The following is a 14,967-nucleotide window of genomic DNA, read 5'->3' as shown; positions in this document are numbered from 1 at the left end:
GGCCAGCGGTGGAGCATCCGCTAAAATGCTGCTGAATTTCTGCAGCATTTTGGCGGCGACGCCTCTCGATGACGCCACTTGCCACTGACAAGTGACGTCATCGAGAGGTGTCGCCGCCGAAATGCTGCCGAAATTCGGCGGCATTTCAGCAGATGCTCCACTGCTGCCACGGTCCTTGGTCCAGCGCCCGCCATACGGAAAGGTTGGGGACCACTGACTGGGAATAAGGTGCAAATTTGTAAAGGGAGGGCACCGCGGACACACCAGGGACACAGATCACTGCTGAACTGGCACCAAATGAAACAGTCCAATTTGACTCCCCCAAAATGTTTTGTTTTGAGTTGACTGAAGCCAAAATAAGCTATTTCACTGAGTCTTTCCTGGTGGAAAACTGGGGGTAGGGGGAAGATGGCAAAAAAATGGATATTTCCCTGAGAAAAGTTTCAGTTTTGTGGCAACAGCATTTTCTGTTGAAAAATGATTGGGGTGGAACATTCCCACCTGCCTCCAGCCTCCAGCTTTTGAACTAATCAATCTGGTCCATTAGGAGGAGGCACACGTGTTTGATGCTGAGCGATCCAGTTCAGTCCCAGCAGAGGACCGACCAAGGGACATGGTGATATCTGCCGCAGGGCGAAGCGGCTGTGAAAGGCTCCCAGGTCTGGAGAGTTACATTTTCCAACCCCATCCCCGGTGAGAGAATCCTGAGCTCAGCCTCAGGACCAATGGGAGTTGGGCAGATCAGGCTTGAGATGAGACTCCAGGAGCATCTGGGGGCTTCAGCTCTTTCATCACTGTCTGTATCCAGTGGACGAACCAGGAGACTCTTGCATACACTTCAGGAAAGGCCCCGTTGATCGGCCCCCATGAGACGATGCCCTGGGGCACCCCAACACGCACCAGCGGGCCCCCCGAATCACCCTGTGAAATGAAACATGCCTCAGAGGACTAACGCCTTGTGTGCTTCACTTGTCACTGTCACACTCACAGTCCTCCCACCCCCATCTCCGGCCCAATGTCACCTTCCCTCCATGCCCTTGGCACTGCAGAACTAAATTCAACGCTTCCGACTCCCAGAGAATATACCAGAGCAGGCCCTCCTCCCCCAGCGGCCAGTGGGCTCTTTACCTTCAGAGTGGATTTCTTGCGTTCAGGATCCCCCGCACAGAGCATGGACACAGCGTCATATTGTTTAGTCAAATTGTGTTCACACACCTCGTCGGCCATCACCACCAGAACCACATCCTGCAGCACGTCCGACCTCTTAGAGGAATTAACTTGAATCCGGCCCCACCCAGACACGTTGCACTCGGTGCCCACAGGTACCTCCGGCCAGGGGTGGGGCAGACTGATGGGCTGCACCCAGTCATTGAGTTCAGCCTTGTTTCTCAGCTGCCGTGGGAGGGACAAGAGAGTTGGATGCAAGGGAGATGTAAAGAGACTAGAGTGCAATGGAGAGTATCAGGGTGATGGGATGGGGGCGGTGCCTGCAGCAGTGTGAGGTCACTGGGGGAGGGGTGATGGGATGCGGCGGTACCTGTAGCAGTGTGAGGTCACTGGGGGTGAGGTGAGGGGATGGGGGCGGTACCTGGAGCAGTGTGGGGTCACTGGAGGTGGGGTGATGGGATGGGGCGGTACCTGGAGCAGTGTGGGGTCACTGGGGGCAGAGTAATGGAATGGGGCAGTGCTTGTAGCAATGTGAGGTCACTGGGGACGGGGTGATGGGATGGGGGTTGTACCTGCAGCAGTGTGAGGTCACTGGAGGTGGGATGATGGGATGAGGTTGGTACCTGCAGCAGTGTGAGGTCACTGGGGGCGGGGTGAGGGGATGGGGTGGTACCTGCAGCAGTGTGAGGTCACTGGGGATGGGGTGATGGGATGGGGCGGCACCCGCAGCAGTATGAGGTCACTGAGGACGGGGTGATGGGATGGGGGTGGTACCTGGAGCAGTGTGAGGTCACTGGGGGCGGGGTGAGGGGATGGGGCGGTACCTGGAGCAGTGTGAGGTCACTGTGGATGGGGTGATGGGATGAGGCAGTGCCTGCAGCAGTGTGAGGTCACTCAGGGCGGGGTGATGGGATGGGGGTTGTACTTGCAGCAGTATGATGTCATTGCTTTCAGTCATTTTATTATATTCGTGGTGGCGGATCCAGTGCTTCACTCTAATTTTCTGCCTCCTTGGTTCTCTCTTCCGAATGTTGTGGGCCCCCAGCACCACGATGCCTTTGCTGCCCAGACACACACAGACCAGTCAGGCGTCAGTGCCGAGCACATCCCGAGAGCATCTTCCGGGGAGGTGGGGGGGGGGCAGGACTTCCGGACACTGTGATCGCTTTGGGAATGACCAGCCCTGAACCCCCTTACAGAATAATGCCATAGTGCACAACACTTTGCATCTGGGGGAACTCGAGGGCACTGGCTGGCTCAAGGGAGCAGAGAATGGGACACAGAGCCTTACCCCTCTATGGGGTGCCAGGCTGCCTGGTGTCCCCGTGGCTGGGGTATTCCCCGGTGCATGGGATTCAGCTGATCCATGGCCTTGTGATGGCACTGGAGCAACTGGCTGGCTGACGCAGCATCATCACTGGGAATTGTGGCCCTGAACATGGCTCTGCAGAGGTTGAGCTGAACCCCCAGTGAGCATGAGGGGAGGGGAGTGTCCTTACCTCCACTTCACTCTACAGTGAGCTGCCATCACCACCACATCCCCCCGGATCAGGAACCCGCTGCAGGTATGCATGGGTCCAAAGCATCTTTTCATCTTCAGAAAAGCCATGTAGGGTTTGGAGTGGAGCACAGCTTCCTGTTCCCCGATGATCCCTCCTGGGAGAGACAAGGTACTGGTTCAAATCCACCACTTGGGAAAATGTGAAGCTGGGAAATCAGCCCCTTCCCATCCCCCTCTCCACATCTGTAGGGAATTTTGGCACTCCTATCTATCCCCAACCATGTGTGACATCAAGTTTCAATTCGCCCTAGAGATTTTGGTTGAATGGGGCCATTATACCTTTATTTTGGGCCATTAACCCATTAAACCTTTAAAAATGGGCCAGGACCAGGATGTGTGAATCTTTCATGGTGGCTTGATGAGAACTAGATTGGCCCAGAGAGATCAACACGCATTTCTGAGACATGCCTTTGGGCCGTTCACACTGGAGCGTCTCAGTGCTTTTGGGGCCCCTTTCTAGAGAACTTTGAAACACTCTGGGGCTTGGCACCTCCTAGGCTGAGTCCAACTGTTCTTAGCCCTCTGACAATGAACATGTTTTTATCAATGACTTTGAAGAAACAAATAAAACCATTGCAGGTAAAGTTTACAGATGACACGAAAGAGAAGGGAGTGGTAAATAATGAAGAGGACAGGTCAGTGATGCAATCTGGAGTGTTTGGTAAACTGGGCTTTGGCAAACAACATGCATTTTCCTATGGCCAGAGATAAATGCAACATCTAGGAGCACAGGTTTTCGGCCACATGTATGGGATGGGGGACTCAGTCCTGGGATGCAGTGACCTTGGGGTTGGGGCAGTTAGCTGCGGCCAAAAGTGCTAACGTGATCCTGAGATGCAGAAACAGGGAATCTCCAGGAGGAGCAAAGAGGTTATTTTACCTCTGGATTTGGTGCGACTGCTGCTGGAATCCTCAGTCTAGTTCTGGTGCCCACAATTCAAGAGGGATGTTGGTAAATTGCAGAGGGGTCAGAGAAGAGCCACAAGAATGGTTAGAACAGGAGTTCTCAATCTGGGGGTGGGGACCTCTCAGAGGGTCATGAGGTTATTACATGTGAGGTCACAAGCTGTCAGCCTCCACCCCAAACCCTGCTTTGCCTCCAGCATTTATAGTAGTGTTAAATATATAAGAAAATATTTTGAAATTATTAGGGGGGTCGCACTCAGAGGCTTGCTTTGTGAAAGGGGTCACCAGTACCAAAGTTGAGAACCACTGGGTTAGAAGGTTAGAAAACCTGCCTTAGCGTGATAGACCCAAGGAGCTCGATCTATTTTTCTTAACAAAGAGAAGGTTCAGGACTGACTCAATCACAGTTTAAGTATCTACCTGGGGGAAAAAATAGTAAATAATGGGCAGAGAATCCAGCCGGGAAAGGTCTAACCTGACCAAATGGCTGGAAGTTGAAACAACTTCAGACTGGAAATGAGATGCAAATTTTTAACCATTAGAGTCAGTAACCACTGGAACAATGGCTGGATGGACTCCTCATTGCTGGTAATTTGTAAATCAAGCTGGGCTGTTTTTCTAACAGGATTTAATGAGGGTAGGTCTCCGGCCTGCATCCTTCAGGAGGCCAGACAAGATGATCACATGGACCTTCTGGCCAGAGAGTTGACAACTCTACAAACAATATCCCTCACATGAGATAACTGCAAATACCTTCTCCCAGCCACTCCTGCTGCCCATAGCAGTGCCTATGTTACCAACCCAGGGCCAGAGCCCTCGGCTATTATTGATTGAGGTCTTAAAAACCATCCCAGAGGAACAGAGGCAGGTCTGTGATGTGGCAAATCCCACTCCTCTCCATCGCCAGGTGGCTGCTTTCGTGGCCAAACTGCTGGGGGTGACCCAGGGATCTCCCCAGATAACCCAGGAACTGCTACAGCTTGAGCAAAAGCTCTCGTGTCCCCTGTGACCTGGCATAGAGGGTCGCCTGTCACACACACACAGCCGATGGTCGTGAAGCCACCTCCCCTCCCAGAGCCCAGGGGAAAGCCCAGCCTTGTTGGCCACTCCATTGCTGCTCCGGACTAGCAAAGCGCCCTGTGACCCGCTGGGACTTATCCACCAGCTGGTTCCCCACGGGGCCAGCAGTTACTCCTCGGTCGAGCAGCAGGGGCAAAGGCTGGGACTTGGCCATGCTGCTTCTGCGGCCAGAGCAGGAGGAAACGACCCCGGCTGGGGCCGTGGGGCTGGAGGACAGAAGCACCCCACTCAGTTCTCCTTCAGCTCCCACGCCGCTCTGCTGAGGCTGTGGAGATGGCTGGGCCGGTACCCAAACACTCTGATCTCTGTGGGTTTTACCTACTCAACCTCCCCACCCCCCACAGCCCATGCAACTCAGCAGCCTGAGCCCGGGGGGGGGGCAGGATTTGCACGAGAAAGGCTGCGGGGAGCAGGAACAATAGCATCCTTGCTGCAAGCGAAGGAACGGTGCATCTGCCTCAGCCCTGAAGGGCTGCACAGACTGGCTGAGAGCAGAGGTGTGAGGGACAGGAAACCTCAGGGTAACCTTTGCACCAGCCAGGTAGGGGCTCAGTTGTCTCAGTTCCAGGAAACCCATCACATGGGCTGGGGGGTGCAGTGCAGGCCCAGCTGGGTCCAGACCCCCTCCCCACAGCTGGGAATGCTTGGCCTCTGGAGCCCTGCCTGGCCTGGTGCCAGGCCCAGGTGGGGCTGTGCCGAATGGGGACCCCCCCCATGCCCCGGACAGCCATGCACAGCTGAATACAGCACACATCTGGCACCTGAGGTGGCTCAGAAGCTAACCACACCCTTAGCTCTCGCCCCAGCCTGGCATGATTCTGGCGGGGGCTTCCGTCGCGAACCTGGCCCCTTGGTCCTTCTCAGCTGTCCCCTGCCCTGTGGGTGGGTGTGAGCTGGGGGAGCGATGTAGGTCAGAGAGACCAGATCCCTCCATCTGTAACAGCCCCACTGCCCACAGACCCCCCAATGGGGGGAAAGAGTGTCTCTGATTATCAGCTCTGCCAAGCCAGCCAGTTTCCCGCCCTGGGAGCAGATTGGGGCTGGTGTCTCCTAGAGATGACATAGCACAGGGAGGGGGAATGACAGATACCAATGGACAGAGGCGGGTGTGTGGGGCTAGAGAGATAGTTAGGTGGATGGGGATGAGTATGGATAGATAGATGAGGATGGAGATAGATGGAGGGGGATGGGGGATGTATAGCTAGATGGATGCAGGTGAATAGATGGATGGAGATGCATGGATGGGGATGGGGGTTGTGATGTTGTGCAGTCGATATGATTTTATACAAATATGCTAATGAGTAAATATAATGTAACTGGAATATGCTTCATGCAAAAGGCCTGTAGCGAGGCGGTGGGATACCCCGCAGCCCCGCCAAGGGACAAGCCTCTCCTAACACTAACATGGGCAGAGCCACTGGGTCCTGCGCCCGCCCCTCAGAGGTCAGGGCGCAGATCCAGAAGTATAAAAGCTCATTTGCAGAGCTCAGTGGAGAACCAGCCGCTGGAGAGACCAGACGTCTGTGACCGAGCTCCCTCTTGGGAGACAGCAGCAGCCTGCGGCTGGCCTGAGGTCACACTGGGCCAGCCGAGCCTACCCCTCACTTGTTACCCTGAGGAGGATTGGCCAAGCGTGCCCCCTTCCCAGCTACACCGAGGAGGAGCCAAGCCTGCCCCTTGCCAGCTACCCCGAGGAGCAATGGAGCCTGCCCTTCACTACTTATCCAGAGGAACCGATGGTGTTCGAGACCGCTGAGGACACTAGCATGACCCAGGTACCCTACGAGGGGGAGTGTGGAAGTAGCCCGGGGGCAGCCGACCCCAGTCTGGCTGCAGCACTGCCAGAGCCAATGTCAGTGTGTTGTGGCCAGGATCCCCGCTGACAGCAGAGAGTTTCTGCTGCTGCTAGGGCCCCGGCCTGGGATGCAGTGGAGTGGGAGGGCCTGCGTCCCTCTTGGTGACAGACTACCCCCTCAGCTGATTGTGCTGCACAGCCCCACAGGGGCTGTGCACCACAATCAGCCTCTGGGTGACAGACTACCCCCTTTTGCCCTGGCCTGGAGAGGCTAGGACAACTTGAACTATTGACTCAGCCCCTGCTTAAGGGCCTGAGTCCCTGACTGTTTGGGTGCTACCCCGCCCTGACCTAGGGCCTGGGCTGCTGAAGAACTATTGGCTCAGCCCGGCCTAATGGGCCTGAGCCCCTAACAGTGTGTTTGCTGTCCCACACTACCGCAGAGCCCAGACTGACGATGAACTAGAGCATGGCGGTGGGATACCTCGCAGCCCCACCGAGGGACGAACCTCGGCCGAACCCGCTTACAAGGTCTCTTGTAAGGTATCATTACAAAGTTTATAATCTACTGATTGTGGTCATCCTATTTGTATGAATGTATCACTCTTGTACCTAAAACTAGAAATATGAAATATAACTCTGAGGGCCTATTGTAATTATGCAAAGTGTGGGCCATTAATGGTGGTTTGGAATCTTGATGGCTCCCATCAACCAGGACAATTGACTGTGGATGGTTCTGTTTGCAGGCAGGCCTTCCTGTGAGTCAGGCTGGGAGGAATAAAGGCTTGGGGGTCTCACAGGACATGTGATCATGTCACCTGAACTGGAATCCATCTTTAATCTAGTGCTTTTCTATTGAGAAGGGGGCGAGGGGACCCAAAGGGACAAAGAATTCCTGCCTTATGCAAAAGAGATATTAATGAGTGGAATAGAACAAGCCAGGGGCCATCATGAGGAATCCCCGAGCTACCACCTCAGCTGGAACAAGGGCTGTACCAGGGGAAAGAATTGTGCCCAGACTAGGAAGGTGCCCAATCTGAGAAAAGAAACTTATTGAAACATCTCTAAGGGTGAGATTTTACCGGTATTCAGTTGTATTACTCTATTAGGTTTAGATTTGCGTGTTTTATTTTATTCTACTTGGTAATTCACTTTGTTCTGTCTGTTACTACTTGGAACCACTTAAATCCTACTTTCTGTACTTAATAAAATCACTTTTTACTTATTAATTAACTCAGAGTATGTGTTAATACCTGCGGGGGGGACAGCTGTGCATATCTCTCTATCAGTGTTATAGAGGGTAAACAATTTATGAGTTTACCCTGTATAAGCTTTATACAGGGTAAAATGGATTTATTTGAGTTTGACCCCATTGGGAGTTAGGCATCTGAGTGTTAAAGGCAGGAACACTTCTGTAAGCTGCTTTCAGGTAAATCTGCAGCTTTGGTGCAAGTAATTCAGACTGTAGGTCTGTGTTGGAGCAGACGGGCGTGTCTGGCTCAGCAAGACAGGGTGTTGGGGTCCCGAGCTGGCAGGGAAAGCAGGGGCAGAAGTAGTCTTGGCACATCGGTTGGCAGTTCCCAAGGAGGTTTCTGTGATTCAACCCATCATAGAGGTAGATGGATTTTTCATGGCTAGAGGAGACTTTGTCAATCCTGTCCCATGTTTGTCCCAGAAGCCAACACCCCAGTGAGCTGCAATCCCAGCCTGGCCCCTCAAGGAGGCTGCAACATCCTGGGGGAAGCTCTACAACATGCCCCTCCCACCAGGACCCCCTGTGGGGCTGTGCAGCACAATCAGCTGGGGCACAGGTGCAGCCTAGCCATAGCCTCTCACACCCCCATCCCCTCCACCGCCCCGCATGACCCCTGTGCCCAGGGCAGCGCTGAGCAGGCCACGCCAGCCCACAGTGTGGGGATCTCAGCCCCCTCCCTGCCAGATGCACAGATCTCCCTGCCACCTCCAGAGTCCAGACAGATCAGGCTGATTTTCTCCTGGTGATTCCCTTCACATCTTGGTCTCAGCCAGCGGGGCTCCTCCTGCACTGAGGGGGAGGGGGCATTCCCCTCTGACACCCTCCAGCTCCCTGTTTTGCTGGAATCACTGAACCTAGGTGTCCTGGGTGCCAGCCTTCCCCTGTCAGGGTGAACGCACTCCCAGGCCAGGGCCAACCCAGCGTCGGCTCCAGAGGTCAAGGCTCACATTGAATTTTCAGTCCCAGCACCAGCAATTTTTTTTTGGGGGGGGGGTAACTTCATTTTTATTCATAGCAAGGCTAGGAAGCAGCGAACGCAATGAACGCGGATGCGCAGCGGCATGGGGCTGCTGGAAAGAGGCTGGGGTGCCAGCGCTGAGTTCCCGTCCCATCGACGATCTCCCAGGGACCTTGGTGGCACTGGGACCAGCTGGGATTGGAACGGGTGGCCAGCCCGAGGTAACAAACACAGAGGACAGCCCTAGCACGGACAGGACAGGCTGCAGTTCCAACACAACTCAGCTGGCAGCGTGAGGACAAGGATCTCCACTGAACAGTCACTCAACATGGGAGTGAGCTACAAACAGCCAGGTTGGCCCCAGAGTTCGGCTCCGAGACAAACCACCTGCTTCCCGAGCTTGAGAGCCCGGGTTGGGCTTGCTAAGGGAGCCGACAGTAGCTGGACTTGAACCTGGCTCCTAACTCCCCTAGGCCACCGGCCTTAGTGCTCACAGGTTGAGTGCTGCCTGAGCAGAGCACTGCCTCGTGGCAGGGACCTGGGGAGCGCAGGCCCTTTGCAAAGCAGGTCCTATGTCAGGGCATCTCCAGAGGCCACTTGTGAACCAAGCAGCAATTCCCGGTGGGGCTCAGGGCTGCAGAGTTCTCAAGGTCTTCAGGATCCAGGGGACGAATCTGGAGACTCTGGTGTACACCCCAGGGGGGGTCCCATTGAGGGAGCCCCAAAAGACAATGCCCTGAGCTGTTTTGCTGCACACCAGGGGGCCCCCAGCGTCACCCTGAGAATTAAAACAAGAAGCTGGTGATGAGAACAACTCAACAGATCAGTTTCCCTCTGTTCTTCAAGTCCTGACATACAGCTCAGCCACTTTTAGAATCACCCCATCCCCCTTGTTCTGGCACAGCTGCTCTCAGCATTGCCCTCTCCTCACCCAGCCCAACCATACTCATTGGGCTCCGTCCCCCAACCCAGCTGCTTGCTCCCTCCCTTATTCATTTATACAGCGCCTAGCGCCACGGGGAGCTGGTCTCTGATTTTTGCTCACAGGCCTGGCTGCAATCCCAAGAGATTCACTGCTCCTAAGAAGGAACTGGGGCCTTCTGAAGCCAGGAGAGTATTTACCTTAAGGAGTCTTTGCCCTGTTTCAGATCCCCTGCACAAAGCATGGTGGAGGCATTATAGTAACGATAGATATGGTCAGGATTCCTCAGACACACATAATCCTCCAGCACCGCCATGTCCACCTCCCGGAGCACATCAGAGCCCTTTGCCCTGCAGGCGCTCGTCCCACCCCAGCCAGTGATGCTGCACATGGCCCCAGGGCGCACGCCCTGCCAGGCGCTGGGCAAGGGGATAAGCCCCACCCATTCACTGAGCCTGGCTCGGCGCTCCAGCTGCAAAGACAGGACATGAGGCTCAGGGTCAGTGGGAAGATCACTGCCGTGGATGGACCAGTCCAAGGAGAAAGCAAATGCAGCCAATGCATGGCAGGCAGTCACTGGGGGCAGAGTGATGGGATGGAAGCGGTGCCTGCAGCAGTGTGAGGTCACTGGTGTAGATGTGAGGGGATAGGGGCAGTACCTGCACAAGTGTGAAGTCACGGGGGCTGGGTGGTGGGATGGGGGAAGTACCTGCAGCAGTGTGAGGTCACTGGGGACAGGGTGATTGGATGAAGGTGGTGGCTGCAGCAGTGTGAGGCCACAGGGGGTTGGGGGAGGTGGGCGGTACCTGGAGCAGTGTGAGGTCACCGTGGGTGCAAGGAATGGGATGCAGTCTGTATCTGCAGCCATGTGAGATCAGAGGGGGTGGAGTGATGGGAAGGGGCAGTGCTTGCAGCAGTGTGAGGTCACAGGGTACAGGTTAATGAGTTGGGAGCGGAAGTATGAGGTCACTGGGGGTGGGGTGATGGGATGGAGGCAGTACCTGCAGAAGTGTGAGGTCGCTGGGGTGGGGTCATGGGATGGGAGAGGTACCTGCAGCTTTTTGAGGTCACAGGGGGCAGGAGGATGGGATGGGGCAGTACCTACAGCATTGTGATATCACTGGGGACAGGGTGATGGGATGGGGGCAGTACCTGCAGCAGTGTGAGGTCACTGAGGGTGGGGTCATGGGATGGGGGCAGTACCTGGAGCAGTGTGAGGTCACTGGGGGGCAGGGTTATGGGATGGGGGTGGTGTCTGCAGCAGTGTGAGGCTACAGGGGGCAGAGTGCTGGGGAGTCGGTACCTGCAGCAGCATGATGTCGTTGCATCTGCATGCATCTGACGAAGTGGGTATTCACCCACGAAAGCTCATGCTCCAAAACGTCTGTTAGTCTATAAGGTGCCACAAGATTCTTTGCTGTTGTTAAGGGAGTACATGTCATATTGCTGGTGGGGGATCAGGCGACGCACAGGGATTTCTTGTCGGCTCCATTCCCACAGTCTAAGGTCATGGACTCCCAGGGAGACGGTGATGTGTCTGGTTAAGAGGAAACCATGAGGCCTTAGGGGGATCACAACATTCTAAGAACATAAGAACGGCCATACCGGGTTAGACCAAAGGTCCATCTACCCAGTATCCTGTCTTCTGACAGTGGCCAATGCCACGTGCCACAGAGGGAATGAACACAACAGGTAATCATCAAGTGATCAATCCCCTGTTGCCCATTCACAGCCCCTGGCAAACAGGCTAGGGACACCATCCCTGCCCATCCTGGCTAACAGCCATTGGTGGACCTATCCTCAATGAATTTATCTAGCTTTTTTTAACCCTGTTATAGTTTTAGCCTTCACAGCAACCCCTGCCAAGGAGTTCCACAGGTTGTGCTGCCTCTGAAGAAATACTTTCTTTTGTTAGTTTTAAACCTGCTGCCTATTAATTTCATTTGGTGACTTCTAGTTCTTGTGTTATGAGAAGGAGTAAATAACACTTCCTTATTTACTTTCTCCACACCAGTCATGATTTTATAGACCTCTAGCATATCCTCACTTAGTCGTCTTTTTTCCAAGCTGAAAAGTCCCAGTCTTATTAATCTCACCTCATATGGAAGCTGTTCCATACCCCTAATAATGTTTGTTGCCCTTTTCTGAATCTTTTCCAATATATCTTTTTTGAGATGAGACAACCACATCTGCACGCAGTATTCAAGATGTGGGCGTACCATGGATTTATATAGAGGCAATATGATATTTTCTGTCTTATTATCTATCCCTTTCTTAATGATTCCAAGCATTGTTTGCTTTTTTTGACTGCACATTGAGTGGATGTTTTCAGAGAACTATCCACAATCACTCCAAGATCTCTTTCTTGAGTGCTAACAGCTAATTTAGACCCATCATTTTCTATGTAGAGTTGGGATGGTGTTTTACGATGTGTATTACTTTGCATTTATCAACACTGGATTTCATCTGCTGCTTTCTTACCCAGACACCCAGTTTTGTGAGATCTGTTTGTAACCCTTCACAGTCTGCTTTAGATTTAAGTATCTTGAATAATTTTGTATCATCTGCAAATTTTGCCATCTCTCTGTCTACTCCTTTTTCCAGATCTGGGCTCCTTGTGCCACCTAGCTGAGTCAGAGCCCACCGATAAAGATTAATTCCTCCCTTGGGTCTTTGGGCGTCCTGCACATTGCCAGCTCCTATCCAGTCCCAGGGTAGGGGGCTGGGCAGCTCATGGGGTGTGGGGAGGGGTGAGTTTCTTACCCCTGCTCCTCGTTACAATGAGCCGCAGTCAGCACCACGTCATCTCAAATCAGGAACCCCCCACACTGCTATCTTCAAGTAGGCCATGTAGGGTCCCAGCCCCCGATGATCTCCCCTGGCAGAGAGACAGGAAGGGGTGAAAATCACATGCTCTGAGACAACCAGTGTCTGGAGAATGTAACCAAGGACCCCAGGCCCAACCTACCCCTAATCATGAGCCCTGATCGGCCTGTGGACCCAGACAACCCAGCCTCCCGCTTCCCTCCTCTCCAGATCAGCCTGTCAGTACTCCAGCTCTCCCCTCCCCTCCCCTCCCCCTGGATCTATCTCCATCCCACTATACATCTATGGATTCCCGCCTGGACCTGTGCACTCATCCATCCCTGATCTCTGGGGGCTCCCCCTCCCTGGGGCTCCACTACCCCCCTGAGCCCACTTTGGACTCAATGCCCCTCTGGGACTGATGGTTAAATCTGCCCCTTCTGCTCCCCATGGGCCCCAATGCCCCACCTCTGTCCTCACCAGTCTGAGCCCTGGGGGGCAGGAGAAAGGCTGCAGGGAGCAGAACTAGGATCAAGAGTTGCATCCTCAGAGCCAACCAGGGATGGGCACGGAGCGTCTGCTTCAGCTATGGAGGTTATATAGACCAGGGCAGGAGAGGGGAGGGCAGGGCCTGGCAACCACAAAGGCTGCCTGGAAACCCCACCTGGATGGTCCGGGGTGGAAATGACCCTGGGAGAAGTCATGGCAGCGCCCACGTCAGGGGGAGGGGTTTCCTTCCTGCCCTGGTGCCCAGCCAGCCTGGCTAGGGATGTGGTTAACGCTGTCCTCCCTCCCCCCTCCCATTTCTTTGCTATAAGTGTGAGAAACGTCCTTGGGCTTTTCTGCACCTAGATTCCCTGGCCGCTCGATTTCAAGGCCAGCATTTGCTCCTTAGCTCCAACCTGAACTTTGCTGACTCCAGGTCCCGGCCACCTGGTCTCGTCCTGCTTTGGCCGGTGAGGTCGAAGAGCACCCTGCACTCAGAAACCCCCACCCCTTGCTCTTCAGGATACAGCCCCCGTCCAGTCAGCGTGAGCGATATACTTTGATGTCTGACCTTGCATTTGATTGGTTTCAGATATCTGTTTGATTGAGCCCAGCTCACCGGGTCATCCAGATTGGTCCAAAGCTGTGAGACATCCTCCCTGTTCTTTATCACCAATCTCTCGGTCCTCCACAGACTTTACCAGACTCTTACTGGCCCCCAAGGTTGACAGCAGGGTCACTGAACATGTCCTGTTCTCCATCAACCAATGTCATTAAGGATATTCCCCTCCTTTATCAAACACTTATTGATAAAGTCCAACCTCACCCATTGCACTGTTTCACTTTGGATCCTTGTCGTGGAGCTGTGATATCTGATGGATGAAGGGGTGGGATGGATCCACCCAGATACATGTCACCACCTGCACACATTGCAGATCTATTCTAGATGCATGAATGCCCAACTAAATCCATGTAAATTCAGGCTAGATTAATTTTGATTGAGGCAGTTCCATTCTAGATCTATCCATACCCACACAAAGAGTCATTCTAGATCAATGCACAGCCACCTGAAGCCAAGTAGATCCTTGTATTTCAATTCTAGACCCATCTCCCCAGCCCATCCACTGCCTGTATCCTGCTGGTAGCTACAGCATGTTTTGCTGACCTGAGTTCCCCCACCGCACCCCCACCCTAGGGGAAAGGGCTGATAAACCCAATGGAGCCAGCAGGAACAGGGGAGCTCTCCAGCTCTGACCATGTGTTTGACGGAGGAGAGGGTCAGAGACACCCTGGGCATCACGTACACACTGTCTGAGGGAGACTGGTATCTGGAGATCAGAGCCACACACGCCCTCTATCACACACACATTGGTTCAGCGTGTTTTGTCTCACCAGTCACTGATACTGATCAGTGTAACCCGCAGCTCACGTCAGCAGGAAAGCTGGGGAGGGGCAGAAATTATCTCTTGGAATAGTGACAGCAGCATCAAGCTACTGTAGAGGGGAATCAGCATGGGTTCACAAAGGGCAAATCATGCCTCACCAACCTGACTGCCTTCTATGATGAGATAACTGGCTCTGTGGATATGGGGAAAGTAGTGGATGTGATTTTTCTTAACTTTAGCAAAGCTTTTGATGTGGTCTCTCAAAGTATTCTTGCCAGTAAGTTAAAAAAGTATAGATTGGATGAATGGACTATAAGGTGGATAGAAAGCTGTCCAGATTGTTGGGCTCAACAGGTAGTGATCAACAGCTCAATGTCTAGTTGGCAGCTGGTATCAAGCGGATTGTCCCAGGGGTTGGTCCTGGGGCCGGTTTTGTTCAATATCTTTATTAATGATCTGGATGATGGGATAGATTGCACCTTCAGCAAGTTCGCAGATGACACTAAGCTGGGGGGAGAGGTAGATATACTGGAGGGTAGGGATCGGGTCCAGAGTGATCTAGACAAATTAGAGGATTGGGCCAAAAGAAATCTGATGGAGTTTCAACAAGAACAAGTGCCGAGTTCTGCACTTAGGAAGGAAGAATC

At 53.6% G+C, this 14,967-nt stretch overlaps 1 protein-coding gene and 1 pseudogene across 1 annotated transcript; both read right to left on the bottom strand.

Annotated features, from left to right (window-relative positions):
- Positions 1-57: 57 nt before the first annotated feature.
- On the bottom strand, positions 58-4,868 carry LOC127030905 (mast cell protease 1A-like). The gene is made up of 5 exons (XM_050917599.1): positions 4,760-4,868; positions 2,667-2,823; positions 1,992-2,228; positions 1,129-1,441; positions 58-921 (listed from the first exon to the last, which is right to left on the bottom strand). Exons 1-5 carry the CDS (start codon positions 4,866-4,868, stop codon positions 742-744), a joined length of 996 nt encoding a protein of 331 aa, XP_050773556.1. The 3' UTR covers positions 58-741.
- Positions 4,869-8,931: 4,063 nt separating this feature from the next.
- On the bottom strand, positions 8,932-14,232 carry LOC127030904 (cathepsin G-like; annotated as a pseudogene).
- Positions 14,233-14,967: the final 735 nt, after the last annotated feature.

Source organism: Gopherus flavomarginatus, chromosome 11, assembly GCF_025201925.1.
Source record: "Gopherus flavomarginatus isolate rGopFla2 chromosome 11, rGopFla2.mat.asm, whole genome shotgun sequence".
NCBI lineage: Eukaryota > Metazoa > Chordata > Testudines > Testudinidae > Gopherus > Gopherus flavomarginatus.
The sequence above is the reverse complement of the archived record's forward strand: the minus strand, read 5'-3'. Positions and strand labels throughout refer to the sequence as shown.

Excerpts from the sequence above, each read along its gene's own strand:
- LOC127030905 (XM_050917599.1), bottom strand. The coding sequence starts at position 4,868 with ATGGCCAAGTCCCAGCCTTTGCCCCTGCTGCTCGACCGAGGAGTAACT. Across the intron at positions 2,824-4,759 it reads GGTCACAGGGCGCTTTGCTA|GAGGGATCATCGGGGAACAG; the intron begins GTCCGGAGCAGC and ends TGTCTCTCCCAG. Across the intron at positions 1,442-1,991 it reads GTGACCTCACACTGCTCCAG|TCTCTTTACATCTCCCTTGC; the intron begins GTACCGCCCCAT and ends ATTGCACTCTAG.